General features: G+C 35.9%; 1 protein-coding gene across 9 annotated transcripts in view; it reads right to left on the bottom strand.

Annotated features, from left to right (window-relative positions):
* The window catches only part of CTNNA3 (catenin alpha 3), a 1,832,183-nt gene that overhangs the window by 1,623,540 nt on the left and 188,569 nt on the right, over window positions 1-20,074 (bottom strand). For 8 of the 9 annotated variants that reach the window (XM_009214841.4, XM_009214844.4, XM_009214842.4 and 5 more), the window contains one exon: window positions 11,525-11,644. In XM_009214841.4, the coding sequence (XP_009213105.3) occupies window positions 11,525-11,644 (120 nt within the window). Of the gene's footprint in view, window positions 1-11,524; window positions 11,645-13,004; window positions 13,090-20,074 lie in introns of all 9 variants that reach the window. The other variant, XM_017944532.3, reaches the window with a different exon arrangement.

A 20,074-nucleotide genomic window follows, 5' to 3' on the forward strand; every position in this document is an offset into this window, starting at 1 on the left:
TTACAATAGTTACAAAAAATAAAATAAAATGTTTAGGAATAAATTTAACCAAGGAGGTGAGAGTTATATACACTAAAAACTATACATCACAGATGAAAGAAATTGAAGAAGGCACAAATAAATGGAAAGATATCCCATGATCATAAGTCAGAAGAATTAACATTGTTAAAACTGCTGTACTACCCAAAATGATCTACAGATTCAATAAACCCATCAAAATAGCAACAACATTTTTCACAAAAATAGAAAAAAAATCCTAAATTTACATAACACTATAAAAAATTCCATATAGCTAAAGTAATCTGAAGCAAGAAGAACAAAGCAGGAGACATCACACTTCTTAATTTCAAATTATATTACAAAGCTATACTAATCAAAACAGTATGGTACTGGCAGAAAAACAGATACATAGACCAAAGGAACACAAGAGAAAGACCAAAAATAGACACATACATATACAGTCAACTAATTTTTGACAAAGATGCCAAGAATACACAATGTGGAAAAGAGAGTTTCTTCAGTAAGTGGGGTTGGGAAAACTGAATATCCACATGCCAAAAAATAAATTTATTTTTATCCTACAACATAAACAAAAATTAACTCAAAATGAGTTAAAGCTGGAAACATAAGACCTAAAACCATAAAACTACTATAAGAAAACAAAGAGGGAATGCTGTATGACATTGGTTGTCACAATATATTTTAACATGACACCATAAGTACCAGCAACAAAGGCAAAAAGTCAGGTAGCATGATGCCTCCAGCTTTGTTCTTTTGGCTTAGGATTGTCTTGGCAATGCGGGCTCTTTTTCAGTTCCATATGAACTTTAAAGTAGTTTTTTTTTCCAGTTCTGTGAAGACAGTCATTGGTAGCTTGATGGGGATGGCACTGAATCTATAAATTACCTTAGGCAGTATGGACATTTTCACATATTGATTCTTCCTATCCATGAGATGGAATGTTCTTCCATTTGTTTGTGTCCTCTTTTATTTCTTTGAGCAGTGGTTTGTAGCTCTCCTTGAAGAGGTCCTTCACATCCCTTATAAGTTCGATTCCTAGGTATTTTATTCTGTTTGTAGTAATTGTGAATGGAAGTTCACTCATGACTTGGCTCTCTGTTTGTCTGTTATTGGTGCATAGGAATGCTTGTGATTTTTGCACATTGATTTTGTATCCTGAGACTTTGCGGAAGTTGCTTATCAGCTTAAGGAGATTTGGGGATGAGATTATGGGGTTTTCTAAATATACAATCATGTCATCTGTAAACATGGAGAATTTGACTTCCTCTTTTCCTAATTGAATATGCTTTGTTTCTTTCTCTTGCCTGATTGCCTTGGCCAGAACTTCCTACACTATGTTGAATAGGAGTGATGAAAGAGGGCAATATATTGTCTTGTGCCAGTTTTCAAAGGGAATGAATTCTTCCAGTTTTTGCCCATTCAGTATATTGGCTGTGGGCTTGTCATAAATAGCTCTTACTATTTTGAGATATGTTCCATCAATACCTAGATTATTGAGAGTTTCTACTGTGAAGGGCTTTTGAATTTTGTCAAAGGTCTTTTCTGCATCTATTGAGATAATCATGTGGTTTTCGTCGTTGGTTCTGTTTATATGCTGAATTATGTTTATTGATTTGCATATGTTGAACCAGCCTTGCATCCCAGGGATGAAGACAACTTGATCCTGGTGAATAAGCTTTTTGATGTGCTGCTAGATTCGGCTTGCTAGTATTTTATTGAGGATTTTCACATCGATGTTCATCAGGGATATTGGCCTAAAATTCCTTTTTTTGTTGTGTCTCTTCCAGGCTTTGGTATCAGGATGATGCTGGCCTCATAAAGTGAGTTAGGGAGGATTCCCTCTTTTTCTCTTGACTGGAATAGTTTCAGAAGGAATGGTACCAGCCTCTCTGAGTACTGTGAATCTGTCTGGTCCTGGACTTTTTTTGGTTGGTATGCTATTAATTATTGCCTCAATTTCAGAGCCTTATTTTGGTCTATTCAGAGATTTAACTTCTTTCTGGTTTCGTCTTGGGAGGGTGTCAGTGTCCAGCAATTTATCCATTTCTTCTAGATTTTCTAGTTTATTTGCCTAGAGGTGTTTATAGTATTCTCTGATGGTAGTTTTTATTTCTGTGGGATTGGTGGTGATATCCCCTTTATCATTTTTTATTACATCTCTAAGTAGACATTTTTCTAAGGAAGACATACAAATGGCCAATAGATATATAAAAAGGTGCTCAACATCACTAATCATCAAAGTAATGCAAATCAAAACAAAATAAGATACCATCTCACAGTTGTTTGGATGGCTATTACCGAAAAACAAAAGATAACAAGTGTTGGTGAGTGTGATCAGAAATGGGAACACTTGTACAGAAATGGGAACCTTGGTGGGAATGTAAATTGGTATAGCCACTATGCAGTAGTATGAAGGTTCCTAAAATATATTTAAAAAATAGAACTACTATATGATCCAGCAACCCCACTTCTGAGTATATATCCAAAGGAAATGAAATCAGTATTTTAAGAGATATCTGCACTTTCATGTTCATTGCAGCATTATTCATGATAGTCAAGATATAGAAACAACCTAAGTGCCTAGGATATACTTTAAAGGTTTAGAGTACACAGGATTCTAGAAACTGTCAATAAATCAAAATTCCATTACAGTAGAAAACTACAAAATTATGCACTTTCTGTATTATTTGTGTATCCATGATAAAGTGGTTGAACCATATGATGCTTATAAGTCCTTCCTTTGTCTACAGCATTGTAATATTATTGCATTTTATTCTTTTTTTAAAAAAAAGGCACCACTGAATTATTTTCATTTACTGGCACCTCATTGCCTAATACAGTATATTCATATGTATAGATAAATGTCAAAAGTATCTTTGTTGTTCCTGCAGTTTAATATGAATTTCCTGGATTATTCCGTAGTCCGGATGCAACAAGGTTCCTACAGACTCAAGAAAGTCCATACCCTTTCTGGTACTCCTTTCATCCTGGTAGAAAATTCTATTCTACTTCAGATTCCTAGGGCTCAATCTGAAAGAGCAGAACTCCCACCTGGAGGGCAAGCATAATCAGAAAGAAGTGGACTTCACTGAAAAGTCAATTGTGCTGCATCCCCATTTCAGTCCTTTGTTGTACATTTCTGTGAACACTCAAAGAAGTTCACTCCTTTCTTCTTGAGTAGAAAAGTGGAAATGTAGAGTGGCTGGAGGCTTGCGTTTTAGAGAAGACTCCACCCACATCTTTTATTAAGGGGACTCTGAGGGACTCCTCTATTCCATATGTCCCTGGAAAGAGGAGAGAGTGTCACTACTTAACCACCTGGCAAGGGTCCAGTAAAGAAAATGCACCTCAAGACACAGGATATAGCAGAAGTATGTTTTTCCTGGAGAGAATGGGGCTCACTTCCACAAAGGCTGCCATCAGAGTCTCTCATTATAGCCATATATAAGCAAGGCCTCCCAATCCATTAACCCCAATGAAATAAACTGAATGCCCTGGCTTTGTTTTAACATTAGAAGAGATTTCTGCAACCAGTCCAATCTCAGGATCATGCAGCTTTTCAAACAGGAAAAGAATGCTTTTCATATCATAGGTCTTCTCTTGGTTTCAGGATACAAACCAGATACCAAGAATCAACAGAGGGCTCACCAAAGAACCAAAGGTTTTGAGAACACATCATTTCCTATTATTGTCCGAACTCTGTCATTAGCAAAGTATGCGGCCTTGTACAAGATATTTAATCTCTTTGCACCTCATTTTTCTCATCTTTAAAATAAAATATGTGGGGCCGGGCACAGTAGTTCACCCCTGTATTCCTAGCACTTTGGGAGGCTGAGATGGGTGAATCGAGTTCGAGACCAGCTTGGGCAACATGGAAAAACCCTGTCTCTACTAAAAATACAAAAAAACCAACCAGGCATGGTGGTGGATGCCTGTAATTCCAGCTACCTGGGAGGCTGAGGCAAGAGAATCAATTGAAGCCAGGAGGCAGAGGTTGCAGTGAGCTGAGATTGTGCCACTGCACTCCAGCATGGGTGACAAAGCAAGAATGTCTCAAAAATAAAAATGAAATAAAATAAAACAGTTAGGTTAGATGAATTCAAAAGATTCTTTACTTGGTTTAAGGTTCTCTACTATAGCATACCCTCTGTAGCTTGCATCTTAAACCACCAAAGGTCATAATCTTAGTACTGAAAGATTACCTCCTTTTCATGCACAGATCACTTTCAAAGTGCAAAACGGACTAGAGAAGACATTTTCAGAGGTAACTTGTCTATTATTTCTCCTCAATACCAACTTTTATTGACAACCTTAGGTATGTCAATAAAAGACATGTACAAATAAGCACCATATTGATGCAAACACTGAAGTTTTTTTTTGTTTTTGTTGTTGTTGTTGTTTTGCCATCTCTGGAATTCCTATCAGCATTGTAAATTTTGAAATAACCCGTAACAAAGAATTAACTATTTCAATAAACATTCCCCACTATAAAGTAGCTATAAGCTGCCCACAAGGCAAACTATTGTATAGCAAACAACCATGTAAAACTTAATAAATCTTCTCTGGTGCATGAAAATCAGCTAACGCTTGACTCAACAGCTTTCTACCTAAGTGCTACCAATAAACTGAGCCCCAGAGACAACAGATGGAAACAGAATAGCAAACCTTAGGAATTAAAAGATGTCTCTATAATGTTTTTACTTTGCTAATTTAATAGGAGACACTTAGTTGTCATGACTATTAACTATCCAGTATGGAAATCAAATTTTGGAAGGAGGACAAATGTATAATATACATCATTTTAATCATTCATTTTAAAATAAAGGCAAGTTTCTTACATTAAAAAATCCATATTTTTTTTTCTTCAGACTGTAACTATAGAAAAACAAATCACCCTATAAAGATCTGTAGTTTATGAAGCAGTGAAAATGGTCAAATGGTTGTTGCAGTAAGCTAGAAATTAGGAAATGTGAATATTAATTCTAAATTTGTTACTGACTCAGGATGACCTTGCATGATGCATCCAACCTTCTTTTCTCTGTATCAGAAAACTAAAGAATAAATGTAACATCACATTCTTTTTTCCTTTGGGACAAACAACTGTGTACAATTGAATAAAAATGAAATTGTATATGTAGTGGCTAGAATAAAATATGTTTGGGTTGGTTTGAACTTAGCACAGTGTTTAATAATTCAACATTTTTTATACCTGTGCAATAAATTTTTAAATGATGTCTGAAATGCTTTGAAATCTTCAGAAACAGGTTTATAAATGGCATAAATAATCATTTTATTTGATCTGGCAAATAAGATATAGAATACCACCTAAAATATACATGAATATTTTAATATAGCAGTCCTTGGTTCACTTACCCTTAAAAGAAATAATTCAATCAGAATTCTTTCAAGACAGTTAGATTAATTACAGAAGAAGGAAAAAAAGAATCTCCCCCCAATTGAGCAATTAACATGCTTCATCTTACAAAGGCCACTGAAGTTAATCCATGGCTATAGAACTATTGCTCTAGAAACTTAGCACCTCCCCTTAGTACTCACTGAGTCCAGCTCCCACTTACACCCTTTCTTAGACTGCATCTAAACAATTCCAGATACATATGTTCTTTTTTATTTTATTGATTTATTTATTTTTCGAGATGGAGTTTTGCTCTTGTCACCCAGGCTTGAGTGCAATGGTGTGATCTCGGCTCACTGCAACCTCTGCCTGGGTTCAAGCGATTCTCCTGCCTCAGCCTCCCGAGTAGCTGCGATTACAGTCATCCGCCAACATGCCCAGCTAATTTTTTGTATTTTTAATAGAGACGGGGTTTCTCCATGTTGGTCAGGTTGGTCTTTATTTTTAAAGGTCTTAAAAGAAAATATATTTACAACTCCGTTTTAATGTTAGCCCCAGTGGAAAGTTAGTCCCTACCTTATAAGGTCCTTACAGATAAGCAATTCCCAGTGCAATATTATTCTAGCTGATTCATTACATTTTTCTTGCTAAGCAAGTCCTTACATGGTTGAAGGACACTATTGGAATTCATCAACTTTTTCTTCTCTATATGCTATAGTACAACTGCAAGCCTAGCACTATTTAGTTTCATTTTCTAAGCATTTCTTCCATAGGATCCCTACATTGTTGTCTTGTATCCTCAGAGTTCTCGAGTTCCCAGGGTAAGCCTAAGAGTATTTTCTATGTGGTCAGTCATTCTCTATCTAGAATTTTATTTTTTTGTTTTGAAATATTTGATTGACAAAGATTGAATATATTCAAAGTGTGCAACAAGATGATTTGAGAGATATATACACATTGCATAATGATTACCACAATCAAATTAACACATCTATCATCACTCATGCTGTTTATTAGGTCCTGAGAACTTGTTCATCTTATAAGTGAAAATGTGTACCCTTTGATCAATATCTAGTGATTTCCTCCACCCACCAATGCCTGGAAACCACCCCTCTACTCTCTGCCTCACTGAGTTTGACATTTTTAGATTCCACATATAAGTAAGACCATACAGTATGTATATTTCTGTGTCTGGATTATTTTGCCTAGCAAAATGTCTTCCAGGTTCAACCACACTATTGCAAAGGCAGGATTTCCTTCCTTTTTAAGGCTAAATAATATTTCATTGCATATATGTATACCACATTTTCGTTATTCATCTGTCAATAGACACTTAGGTTGTTTCCATATCTTGGCTGTTGTGAATAATGCTGCAATGAATGTGGGGGTGCAGCTATCTCTTCAAGATACTGATTCCATTTTCTTTGGATATATACCCAAAAGTAAGATTGACAGGTCTTATGATAGCTCTATTTTATATTTTTTAGCAACCTCTATACTTTTTCTGAAATGACTATACCAATTTACATTCCCAACAATGTGCAAAGGTTTCCTTTTCTCCACATCATCACCAACCCCAGTTATCTCTTGTCTTGCACACCTGTTAGGATGGCTATCATTAAAAAGATAAGAGATAACAAGTAGAATTTTATTTTTCAATAGAAGAATGTTAACCCTCAGTCATTTTTATCAAATAAATTTTATCTAACTTATTTCTATTTTTTTCTTTTATATAAAAAACTTTTTAAATTCAATTTTTATCCCAAGGTATTATGTACCCTTCTGGCTTTGAAATTATCTAAAAGAGGTCACACACCCAATTTAGTAAAAGAAAAAAAAGCAGTTGTTCACTCCTGAGCATCATCACTAACAAAGTATCATGTGCTGAACAATACCTGGAAGCATAAGGGAAGTTTGGGTATATAGAATGTAATTATTAACCTGAATTGGATGTTAGCCAGAACACTGGACCCACTTCCCCCAGCAGATTGTCATAGTACAAGTCCTCAGTACATTAACTGCCCATCAAGAGATACCACCTTAGAAACATATTAGAACCAAATGTTGCAGCTCCCTTCTCAAGAGGTGTCAACATGTTCTTTTTGTTACATAGATCACCAACTGCTAGACTATGTATGTCCAAAAACATTCTATTCCATATGTTCAGAACAGTGCTGGACCCTATGTACAGCACAGAAGTATACAAAATAAAGAACATATCCATATCCCTTATGGAACTTACAACCTATTGAAGAAAATGGACAAAACATTATAATAGCTACCAGTTATACTAAACACATATCAGCTGCAATGTTAAGTCTTTTATACATATTTTATAGGACTTACTTTATACTTGATATATTGTTTCCTCAAAGCAAGCTGTTTAAGTTAGGGGTTATTTTTCTGATGCTTTTTTAAAAGAAACTCAGGTGCCCAGTACAAACAGTCTAACCAAGTTTGGGTAACTACAAAGCTCACACTCTAATCACTGTACTACATAGATTCTCAATGAGTATATCATCAATCAGATGCTAAAATGTAAGACACAGATAAAAGCTAAGAATGGCAAAGAGTGAAGAGTTAACATATTGACTAGAGGTCACAGGAGGAGGTGATACGAGGGAGGCTAGACTTCAGTTTGACTTTAAAGAATGATTTAAGTACGTAAAATCAAAGGGGCTGTATATTCTAAATACCAAGTTATATAAACCTTGTGGACAGGTCAGAAGGCAAGAATAGCATGCCGGGACGAGAGAGACAAGAATCAGATATATGATGTGTTTCAACATGCATGTAGGTCTGAAGTGCAATAATTTAATTTTACTTATTTTTGTATCAATGTGTAAATGTGCTTTAGTCTATATAATGTTCAACCCAATAATGTCAACTTTATTTTATATCAAAAGACTTCAGAAGCCTCTGGAAATGGATGTGTTTTATAATGTTATTATAAGTTTTAAGGGTAGATAAAGAGAGGAATGAATTACATTAGAGTCCACATTATCAAACCTTATTTTGTTTTACTCTACAAAATGAAAGCTCTAAAGAAAGCTCTTGATTTATAAGCACTCAAATTAATACATAAATCTGGGATCAATGTAATAACTGGAACTTGCTATTACCATTCCTATGTCACACCAACTAGAAGGATGAAAACCAAGCAGTTCAAGCAGATAAACTCCAAGACTGTACCTGCCTTTTGATAGTAAGAACCAAAAGAGTGTCTAGATTCTCCAGTTAATCCTGCTTTGTCATCTGTTTACTTCAGGCTGACTCCTCCCGGTAAACCCACCACCTCACGTATCACAACCTCCTCTCTCACCTTTTCCAATCAAAGCTATTTCAATATTAGTCTTTCTGAAAGTAGGAAAATGTAGAGATGCTTGTACCCAAGGAATAGCTGATGCACCAGCACTCCTCTTTTAAATAAATAAATGCTAAGTTCATACCTAGGAAAGAAAACACAGTAACCTCAGAAAAACAGAGGTCAGAGAATGGAGCAAAGTACTCCAGTAGTCTATCTTGTGCCGAGAAAGAAATCTCTCAAAAATCTCTCAAAAATGTTAAAAATATCATAGAAGGGGACAGAAAATAAAACCTAATGGATGACTCCAATAAAATAATTATAGTCAATTCATTGGACATCCATAATTCAGAGTTAACACTGGCATTTTCTGTTTCTTTTAAAAAATGGATAGAAGAATAAAATGTGTTAGGAGAAAACCTCAATAATACATAGGGGCAAGGGACAATCTCTCAGCCCGTGGTATCCAGGAAGCGAAAGGCTTATGCTCTTTTGAATTTTAAAAGTGTAGCAAAACACATTGATTTTAATTGCCTATAATCTGAGGTCAAACCTTTTGGCATGGTTCTTTGTTCATAGCAACACCACCACCAATAATATTTACTGAGGATTTGCCATGAGTCAGATACTGTTGTGAGCACTGGAGAGGATACAGCATTAAAGGTGACAGACGAGGCCCTGTCCTTATGGAGCTTATGTTCTGTCCCAATGCGGAATGATAAATACGGTTGGACCAGGGAACAAACCATGACTAATTCTCTAACACAAAGAATACTGTCTTATAAAGAGGAAACTTTCTTGCTAAATTGGCAATTTTACAGAGACCTGAATCTTTTCTATTAGAAGAAAAACACTTTCTGGTGTGTGCTTAATCAGGTTTTGGAGCTTCAAAGGAATAGAATGAGAGATAAAAGACAAATCCCACCAAGCTAGAGAAGAGCTGATGTTCTGACCCTTTGACCCTGCCCATCAAGAAGACATAACACTCCAGGTTTGAAGTCAGACTTGATTTAGATTTGAAGCCCAGTTTCATGCCTTATTAGCTCCATGACCTTAGGCATGTTATTTAACTTCCTTAACAGTTTTCTCATCTGTAAAATGGTGCTAATAAAAGCCAGCTCACTGTATTGTTATAAGCATTTAAAGATTTCATTCATAAATGTTTAAATCATACCATGTGGCATATGCGTTTCATTTAATAAATAGTATAGATGATTTATATATGCATATGTATATACACACACTCCATATGCTCATCTTTTCTTTACGCACATATAATTTACCCACCTATCCTCAATGCCATTCTCTCAGAGTTCTACCCTTCTGCCCTTGAGGTATTTACCTTCTTCCAAATTCACAATTAGCTAGTAAAAGAATCCAATCACTGAAAATGTGTTAATGAGAAAGGATAACAGAAGAGTACAGTGACTACTGCCTGCCAGCTCAAAGACCCCTCCGTGGAAGGTTTCGGAAACAAAACTGCACTAAAACTTGCATAGGCCAGAGGAGTGACTCTGGTGTGAATGCTAAGCAGCATCCTCTGGGGGTTTGTTGTAGTAGCACTCAGTAACCATCAAGTGCTAATACCTAGACCCTCATTAATTTTTTAAAAAAACAAAATTTAAATGGACATTGTATCCTTTTTCATGTGAATTAATGTATGTGCAAAAGTAATGTATTTGTCCTGGAACATTCTATAAAATAAATATAACCCCTAGGAAAACAGGACCATAGAAAGGTTAAATGTCCATGTAACATCTGTGATAGAGCAATACCTAGAACACAATTCTCTTTTTGGCCCAATAATTCTAGACCATATCATGTTGACTTCATGAGATTTAACTAAGTATAGAAAGTTCCGCGTTGAAAACCTTCATCCAAAAGGATCCAAAGCTTGTGAATTAGGCAATGGCAAGAATGCTACGCCCTTTGCTACGCTAAGAGGAAAGTCTCTCAAGTGATCGACTCAATGCCTGGCCATGCAAGTCAGACATTTAGTCATTTTTCTAGACGCTATCCATCATGGAGCACATTCCCGAATTTCATGCAACCTCATTTAAACGTCTATTCTGATCAGAATAAACCTCTGGTGGAAGTAAAAGCTTGACAATGCTGACACCTAGTGGCTGTGAAGAAACTGGAAGAAACTGGAGCAGATCCAGTCTAGGAAGAGTAGCGAGCTACTGTGGTAGTGTCTCCAAAACACACAGCATTTAATCATGATGAATATTCGGTTATAAAGTATAAATTCTAAAACAAACCCTATAAAAGTTTATTTCAGCTCTCTATTTATCTTGGGGCCTACAAAAGGAGGCAATAAAAACCGTGCATTTGAAAAGCAAATTTTCCTTCTATCTTCCACACTTAGCAAATTACTCATCTTCAAAGATCAAACAAAACTAAAGATTGATTCATATTTTGGCATATTTAAGACTATTTTCCTTAATATTGCATGTACACCCACAACCTTATCCTGGTCTTAAGGTGATTTTTCTCCCCAGGTCAAATATAAAAGCCAACTGGCCAAGCCATTATAGAGATTTCCTTTATGCCGCTGAAGCGTCCCTAGTCAAAGGGTAGTTGGATTTTCACAAACCAGCAGGAATTTTTTTTAAGCGAGGTATAAGGACACATGTGGAAACCCCTAAAGTACACATCTAAAAGCAAGGACCACATTGAACACTGTGGGAAGCCATATGAACACAGCAGATCAGCACAACACAACCTGTTTCTGCTCTAACCATTAGAAGATAAGTTTCCTCAGACCCACCTGCACCTGTGACAGGCAGGATAGCAGGAAGCCTAAAGTGTTCATCTCCTCCACCAAGGAGAGCTCTGACCCCTACCTGCTGACGTTTGAAGGCTAAATAATCCAAATTTTCCAGCTCCTTCCCAAGCTTCTGGTAGGTTTTCTGGAGGTCGGATTTGTTGGCAACATTTTTGAGAGACTCAAATGTCCTTTGAAACTGAAATTGAAAACAAAAGCAGATCATTAGGATAGCAGCAGATTTTTCTCAAATTCTCAACTTGCTAACACAAAGAGTCGATAATGAGCCTCAGTTTCTCCCATTCATAATACAGTGATAACAAATGCTAGCTAATTATCTTCCAATGAAATAATTAGGGACACACAAAGAGTTATAAACCGTATTCTAAGTATAATCAACATTATTGCATGCATGAGAAGCCTGTTTAGTCTTCATTCTAACAAAAAAGCATACTTCGTTTAAAAAAATAAAAAAGTTCATCTTTTAAGATACACTTCTGCTTTTAAATTTTTTAAAAAGCACAGTGAATGTATAATTTCAAATCATAATAAGGAAGCATTAAAGAGTGCTCACATTTCAATCATAGAAACAAACAAATTTATGAAAATGTAGTTGCTTACATGATATTTTGCTATAATGGCATGGGATCTGGCTTGCCTCTATAATAATATCTATGCAGAATAGGTTACCCAACAAACTTCAGCAAGGAAGATCTCTCAGAGCTTGTATTTTGAGAAGGAAGGAAAACTTAACATTTTGATGATCAAAGCATATGTGGCATGTTCAGCAAACATTTATTCATTTCTGCTCTATAACACAGATGAGCTATGAGCAGAAAGAGAGTTCTGATCAGTTCTGCTGAATCAGAATGCTCCCATTCTTTTTAAATCAGGTACTAGATAAATACAAAGGTGAAAAATTGCAACAAACTACAGAATGCTGTCTGCTACTAATAATTAATTAAGCAAAGGAAGCTCACAAGAAATTGGATTCTTGGTTTATTTTAGTAAATTAGAACATACTTTGGAGGGTTAGTGACTGAAAATGTCAAGTAATGTAATTTGCAAGACATTTGCATTTGCTCTCTCTTTATGTCATTTATTTCCCATATTCTCACTCTGTGCCATTAGACAGATTTCTCCAGATAGAAACTTGACCATCTTAAACACACCAGAACTCCACTGTGACTATGATGCCATGAGACAGGCTAATAAGATTTTATAGAATATAATTAAGTTTCCAGGGAAATTATTTGACCCTTCCCATATCAAACTCTATGAAATAAATCATATTAAAATGGCATTCTACTGAATTAAATCCCTAATATCAAGAAAGTAACATGTTTATCTCAATCCAAGGTGACAGAGGGAAAAGAAACGGGAAATAACAGTGCTAAGATTCCATGACAGGACATTAAATTAAATTCAACAAATAATCATTTAGAACCTATATGCACAAGGCACTATGAATATAAAAGACATTTCCTGCCCTGAAGGAACTTAGACCATTGGAGAAACTAGACATGAAATTCGGAAATGAGATGGACACTGACACTTACTGAGTGCCTGCTCAGCCCCAGGTACTTTATGCTTTCCAATTGAATCTTCACAAGAACCACAGGAGTTCCTATTTCTCTTCTCATTCTACAATTGAGTAAACTGGGTTTCAGAAAGTTTGATTGAACTGGGTTTCTATTACAACGTTCATGTTCTTTCTACTCTATCCTTAACTCTAACACAGGCAAGGTAGTAAAGAGAATGCAAAAAAAAAGAGATAAAGGTAACATTGGTGAAAACTCAGAAAACTCACTGATATTGACTGAGGGACTCAGACCACATAGAAGACGTAAGAGAATTTGAATTGGGCCCCAAAGGACAGGAAGTCTTTTAAGAGTCTCACATGGAAACCAATTCTACCCAACACTTCAAACACAGCCAAAATCAGTTCATTTTCCCCACTTATAACAATAAACAAATTTCTTTCAACGTAATTTTAATGACCTTTATATGAAATATTTATCGTATTGTATAATCATTTCTATGCCTTGCCCATTTCTTGGTTCATTCTCACTATGTTCAAATCAAAATAAAACCTTATTTAAGATTCTAAAAAATTTAAGTAATTTTATCTATGATTTAAATAATACAAGCTATTTCACTGACAAATCCATTTAACTCTAAAGCATGTTTTAGCCCCCGCACTTTGTCTTCCCTAAGAAATATTAGCTCTACTTCTTAAATATTTCTTCTTCATATTTATCTCTGTGAACATTATACAGCTACAAATGGGAACTTTAGAGCAAACACACTTGTAAAGAGTGTTCAAAAAACACAAAAAAACAACACTTCCCAGTAATATGCCCATGACCAAAGAAGTAATGGAGAAAATCCAGTAACAATACATCATTACAAGAATATTTTAACTAAAGGTCAGAGTTTGCATACTATGGAGAGTTCAGCTTGAACTTTCGTTATCAGGAATTACATCCTCCATTTATTGATAATAAAGAGTTCAAAATACTGTAAAACCATGGTAATTTCATACATTTAAGCAGTTTTTTTGCTTACAAAAGCAATTAATTGTCAAGGAGAGGTCATATGAAACCTGTGGTGTAGCTCTGGCTTAGCTCCCTATTGAACACACCCCATCCCCACCTGCACACATTTACACTTAAAGATGCTAAAGAGTGAAAGCAATAATCTTACTTTGCAAATGATGCTGAAGTACGGAAGATAAAAGTTAGGTTGAGGCCTAGATTTTAAAGAGCATTCACTTGACTTGAACATTTTTTTAACAGGCCACAATGGTTAATCATTGAAACAAACCTCCAAGATTTTCTATATTTGTTCAGTAAATGATAATTTTTTTATATTGATTATTTCTCCAAATAAATGATCTCCCGGTTGGAGACAAGTTGGGGAAAGGAAGCACAATTAATTCAAGAGATTTTTAATGCTCCTGGATTTTACTTATTCAAAGTTTTGAGTGGGAATTTAAAATGAGCCAAAAACCCCAGAATAATTTGTTGAACCTTGAATTTTTCCTGTGTGCTTTTTTTTAACTCATTATAAACCAAACTCAAACTTTAAAAAGCTCAGTGAATTAGACTAAACCCAAAACAAACCTTGGACATACAAGATAAGAATGGGTGGAGGAAAACAATATCCCTAAGCCCAACACTTACTGGGAAAGTAAGCACTGTCAACACTCCCAGAGTGTGTTTTCTCATCAAATTATTTCTGCTCAGAAATAATAATAGTAACCCATCAAATAAAACAGCAGAAACTATAATTGTTCATCTCACATTAAAATAGCTGACAAATTGTTTTGCAAGAAAGAGAAGCATAGAAAAGGCAACAGGGAAATGTCTACTTTGTCTCAGCAGTCCCTTTTCCCAGATACATTTTTTTCTCCTTTTTCCTGACAATACATATATAAATAAATCTAAGCCAATGTTCTATACAAACTATGCATCCAATGAGTTCATGTAAATTATGTAGATTCATGGAGTAATTTGAGAAAGACACGAAGAAATAGGCTGAAACAGCAGGAAAAAAAAAATGCAGCCAAGGCTCTGGCAAACAAAGTTTTCCTCGCCCTCAATGCCAACGCCCTGGCTTCCTTTCGTAATCAGATCGATTGATTCAAATAACTCTAAAGCTCCAGCAGCCTACTAATTCCCGTAATTTAAAAACATCAAGTAGCACTGCTCCAAAACAAGAGCTAGCTCCACAGTCATCATTTTTTTCTTATTTAGTATTTCATGCATTTATACAAGGTGCTGGATGCTACCCGTAGCATGAAAAGAAATCCCATACTCGCAGCAATATGTGTACAAAAGGGTATCCAAGAAGTGCCTGATGGAAAGCATTATATCACCAAGTGTGATCTTAGTGTCCGTAAATTGTCTGTTTGAAACAATGCCAAAAGTTTTTAGAGACTAAAGCAAAAGGAAACAATAGTCAAAGAAATAATATATTGATCCTCTATAAATATTAATACTTAGAGTAAAAAGAAATTGTTTTAAGCATAAGAAATTGCTAATCTACTTTACTTAAATATGGCAACCACAGAACAATCAAAAATAAAGTATTACAGAGAAAGAAATTACTTAATGTTTCTGAACTTAATCCATTGACTTTCATACATATTTTCCAAATGAACTTACAAGATGATAATACCACTCGTTAAAAGGAAGTTTACAACTGAAGCAGAAAATTAAAGCTCACACACATACCTCAAATGATTTTTTTTTTTTTTTTTTTTTTGGCTGTAAGGAATGATTATAAAAGTTAAGAATATAGGGCAAAACTGGGCTTGAGATCTAAATTAGAAACAGTTCTATGTAGGTGAAGGCACACTGGTCTTGAGGTCTGAGGTTCAAGTCCTTGCTATGCCATTTTAAAACTGCATCACTTTGGACAAGTTATTACTATTTCAATTTTGATTGTGTTATCTATAACACAGGACAAACTGTCTTTGCCTGCCTGCTTCATTCAGTTGTTGTGAAATCAGTTGAGGAAAAATAAAAGACATTCATTCAACAAACATTTCTCAGTGAGCAACATACCAGACATGTAAGAAACAGAGGAAAACAAAAGAGAAACAACTCTTACCCTAACAGGTTTTGCAATCTAGCTTTATAGGTTACTGCTTTATAAACTTACAAGTTCCATAAAATTGAAAAGACCATTGTCATTAAGCTCATGACACCTTTCAGTAGTGAACAAGGACTGAACAAAAGGGTCATTCAATAATTGTTTATAGAACAGCATCACTGTGCAAAGCACTGGGCTTGACACTGTGAGAAACATCAAATTTATGGTGAGGCATGGTTGGAAAAATGACGAAATCATTGATGCTTTATGAAAAGTTTGGCCAGGCACAGTGGCTCATGCCTGTAATCCCAGCACTTTGGAAGGCCAAGGCTGGCAGATCACTTGAGGTCAGGAGTTCGAGACCAGCCTGGCCAACATGGTGAAATCCCATCTCTATTAAAAATACAAAAATTAGCCGGGTATGGTGGCATGCGCCTGTAATCCCAGTTACTTGGGAGACTGAGGCAAGAGAATTGCTTGAGCCCAGGAGACAGTGGTTGCAGTGAGCCGAGATCGCACCACTGCACTCCAGCCTGGGTGACAGAACAAGACCATATCAAAAAAAAAAAAAGTTTATGGGCAATGCCCCCAAAGAAATCAGCAGTTTACAAATGGATAACCCATTTTGAGAAGGGTCAAGATGATGTTGAAGACAAAACCCACAGCAGCAGACCATCCACATCAATTTGTAAGGAAAAACTTAATCTTGTTTATGCCCTAATTGAAGAGGACAAACAATTAACACCAGAAGCAATAGCCAACATTATAGACATCTGTACTGGTTCAGCTTATACAACTCTGACTGAAAATTTTAAGTCGAGCAAATTTCACCTGGATGAATGCCTAAATTGTTGCACACAGATCAGTTGCAGATAAGACCAGAGTTTTCACTGAAATATTTTAACAATTTTAATTTCATCAAGCTCTTTAAGTATTCCTTTTGAGAAATGTAACAAAAGACGAACGTGGATTTACCAGTATGATCCTGAAGACTGAGCACAATCAAAGCAATACCTACCAAGAGGTGGAAGTGGCCCTGTCAATGCAAAAGCAAGCCAGTCAAGAGACCAAAGATCATGGCAATCATTTTTTAAGATGCTCAAAGAATTTTGCTTGTTGATTATCTGGAAGACCATGGAATGATAGTATCTGTTTATTGTGAGGGTGTTTTGAGAAAGCTAGCCAAAGCTTTAGCAGAAAAACACCGGGAAAGCTTCACCAGAGTCCTTCTCCACCACAAAGCTCCTGCTCATTCTGCTCATTCCTCTCATCAAACAAAGGCAATCATTTAAGTTTCAATATAAAATCATGAGGTATCCACCTTACAGTCCCGGTTTGGCTCCTTCTGACTTCTTTTTGTTTCCAAATCTCAAAAAATATTTAAAGGGCATTCATATTTCTTCAGTTAATAATGTAAAAAAGACTGCACTGGCACAGTTAAATTCCAGGACATTCAGTTCTTCAGGGATGAACTAAGTGGCTAGTATCATTATTTACAAAAGTGTCTTCAACTTGATGGAGCTTATGATGAGAAACAAAGTTCATATTTTTTATTTTTTTCTTTTAATTCCATTTTTCTATGAACTTTGTGAAGTCCCCTCATCATTACCCTGCTTAAAATTCTTTAATGGTTTCCCCTTAGCTTTCAGACTATAGTTCAAACTTTGCAACTTAGCACATAGACCCTTCAAATTAGGTCTGTGCCTACCTTTCCAGCTTCAACTCTTGTTCCTCCCACACAGTTTACCCTTCATCTCAGCCATTCAGGACTTTCAGCATACATCCTCCTCTGCAGGTAAAACGCCCTCTGCCCCACTACCTTCTTTCTCTAGTCAACTCTCCAAACTCAGCCACATAGTATTCATTCAACATACCCTCTCTTAATACAATTCCCACCTCCATAACACTTTGTACCAACCTCTACCATAATAACATATTGTTAATTTACTTTTTATCTAGTCTGTAAATTCCAGGAGAGCAGGATCATTATGGTATTTTTAGAAATTTGAATCCCTAGCACATACTAGAGTGATGGTGACTGCCACAAAGTAAGCACACAAAAATAATGATTTGCTGAGGTGATTAATTAATTAATCAAATCAGAGATAACTGGAAAGGTGCTGATTCTTTCTTTAAAAATAAAAATTTTACATGGTTTAAATTTGTATTGTCAAAGGTCATAACATTTCAATTAAACAGGAGGAATAATCTCAAGAGATCTATTGTACATCATGGTGACTGCAGTTAATACCAATAAATTATATATATGAAAATTGCTAGAGTAAATTTAAGTGTTCTCACTACCAAAAAATTGATAAGTATAAAAGGTAATGCATATATATTAAATAGCTTGAGCTAGTCATTCCAGAATGTATACATATATTAAAACATCATGTTATATACTATAAATGTATGTAATTTTTACTTGTCAAAATAGGGGGATATAGAATGGATAGTTAATGGATATAAAAATAAAGTTAGATGGAAAAAAAATCTGGTGTTTGGTAGCACAATATAAAGACCATAGTTAACAATAATTTATCACATATTTCAAAGTAACTAAAAGAGTGGAATCAGAATGTTCCTAACACAAAGAAATGATAAATGCTTGAGATGATGGATATTCCAATTACCCTGATTTTATCATTACACATTATATGCTTTTATCAAAATATCACATGTACCCCATAAATAAGTACAACTATTATGTATCCATATTAATTAAAAATAAAATTTTAAAAATATATATGTTTGAAAAAAATTTTCTTCTTCCCTAAAATTTCCAATAGGAAATTCATGACAAATCAAAAGCAAGTGTGCCATATTTGTCTCTATTTCTTATTTCTCCTCTTATATCTTGATGTGGTTTGGCTGTGTTCCCACACAAATCTCATCTTGAATTATGACTCCCACAATTCCCACATGTCATGGGAGGAACCCGGTGGGAGGTGATTGAATTATGGGGGCGGGTCTTTCCTGCACTGTTCTCTTGATAGTGAATGAGTGTCACGAGATCTGATGGTTTTACAAACGGGAGTTTCCCTACATAAGCTCTCTCATTGACTGCCATCATTCACATCAGATGCGACTTGCTCCTCCTTGCCTTCCAACACGGTTGTGCAGCCTCCCCAGCAAGGTGGAACTGTAAATCCATTAAACCTCTTTCTCTTGTAAATTTCCCAGTCTCAGGTATGTCTTTATCAGCAGCATGAAAACAGACTAATACAGTAAATTGGTACCAGTAGAGTGGGGTACTGCTGTAGATACCTGAAAATATGGAAGCAACTTGGGAACTGGGTAACAGGCAGGGGTTGGAACATTTTGGAGGGCTCAGAAGAAGACATGAAAATGTGGGAAGGTTTGGAACTTCCTAGAGACTTGTTGAATGACTTTGCCCAAAATGCTGATATGCATATGGGCAATAAAGCCCAGGCTGAGGTGGTCTCAGCAGGAAATGAGGAACTTGTTGGGAACTGGAGCAAAGGTGACACTTGTTATGTTTTAGCAAAGAGACTGGTGGCATTTTGCCCCTGCCCTAGAGATTTGTGAAACTTTGAACTTGAGAGCAATGATTTAGAGTATCTGGTTTAAGAAACTTCTAAGCAGCAAAGCATTCAAGAGGTGACTTGGGTACTGTTAAAGGTATTCAGTTTTATAAGGGAAGCAGAGCATAAAGTTTGGAAAATTTGCAACCTGACAATGTGATAGAAAAGAAAATCACATTTTCTGAGGAAAAATTCAAGCCAGCTGCATAAATTTGCATAAGTAATGAGGAGCCAAATGTTAATCCCCAAGACAATGGGGAAAATGTCTCCAGGGCATGTCACAGGCCTTCACAGCAGCCCCTCCCATCACAGGCCAGGAAGCCTAAGAGGAAAAAGCAGTTTCCTGGGCCAAGCCCAAGGTCCCCGTGCTGTGTGCAGCCTAGGGACTTGAGCCCTTTGTCCCAGGGCTCCAGCCATGGCTGAAAGGGGCCAATGTTAAGCTCAGGCCGTGGCTTCAGAAGGCAACTTCTGAAGCCTTGCCAGCT

Source organism: Papio anubis, chromosome 11 (assembly GCF_008728515.1).
Source record: "Papio anubis isolate 15944 chromosome 11, Panubis1.0, whole genome shotgun sequence".
NCBI lineage: Eukaryota > Metazoa > Chordata > Mammalia > Primates > Cercopithecidae > Papio > Papio anubis.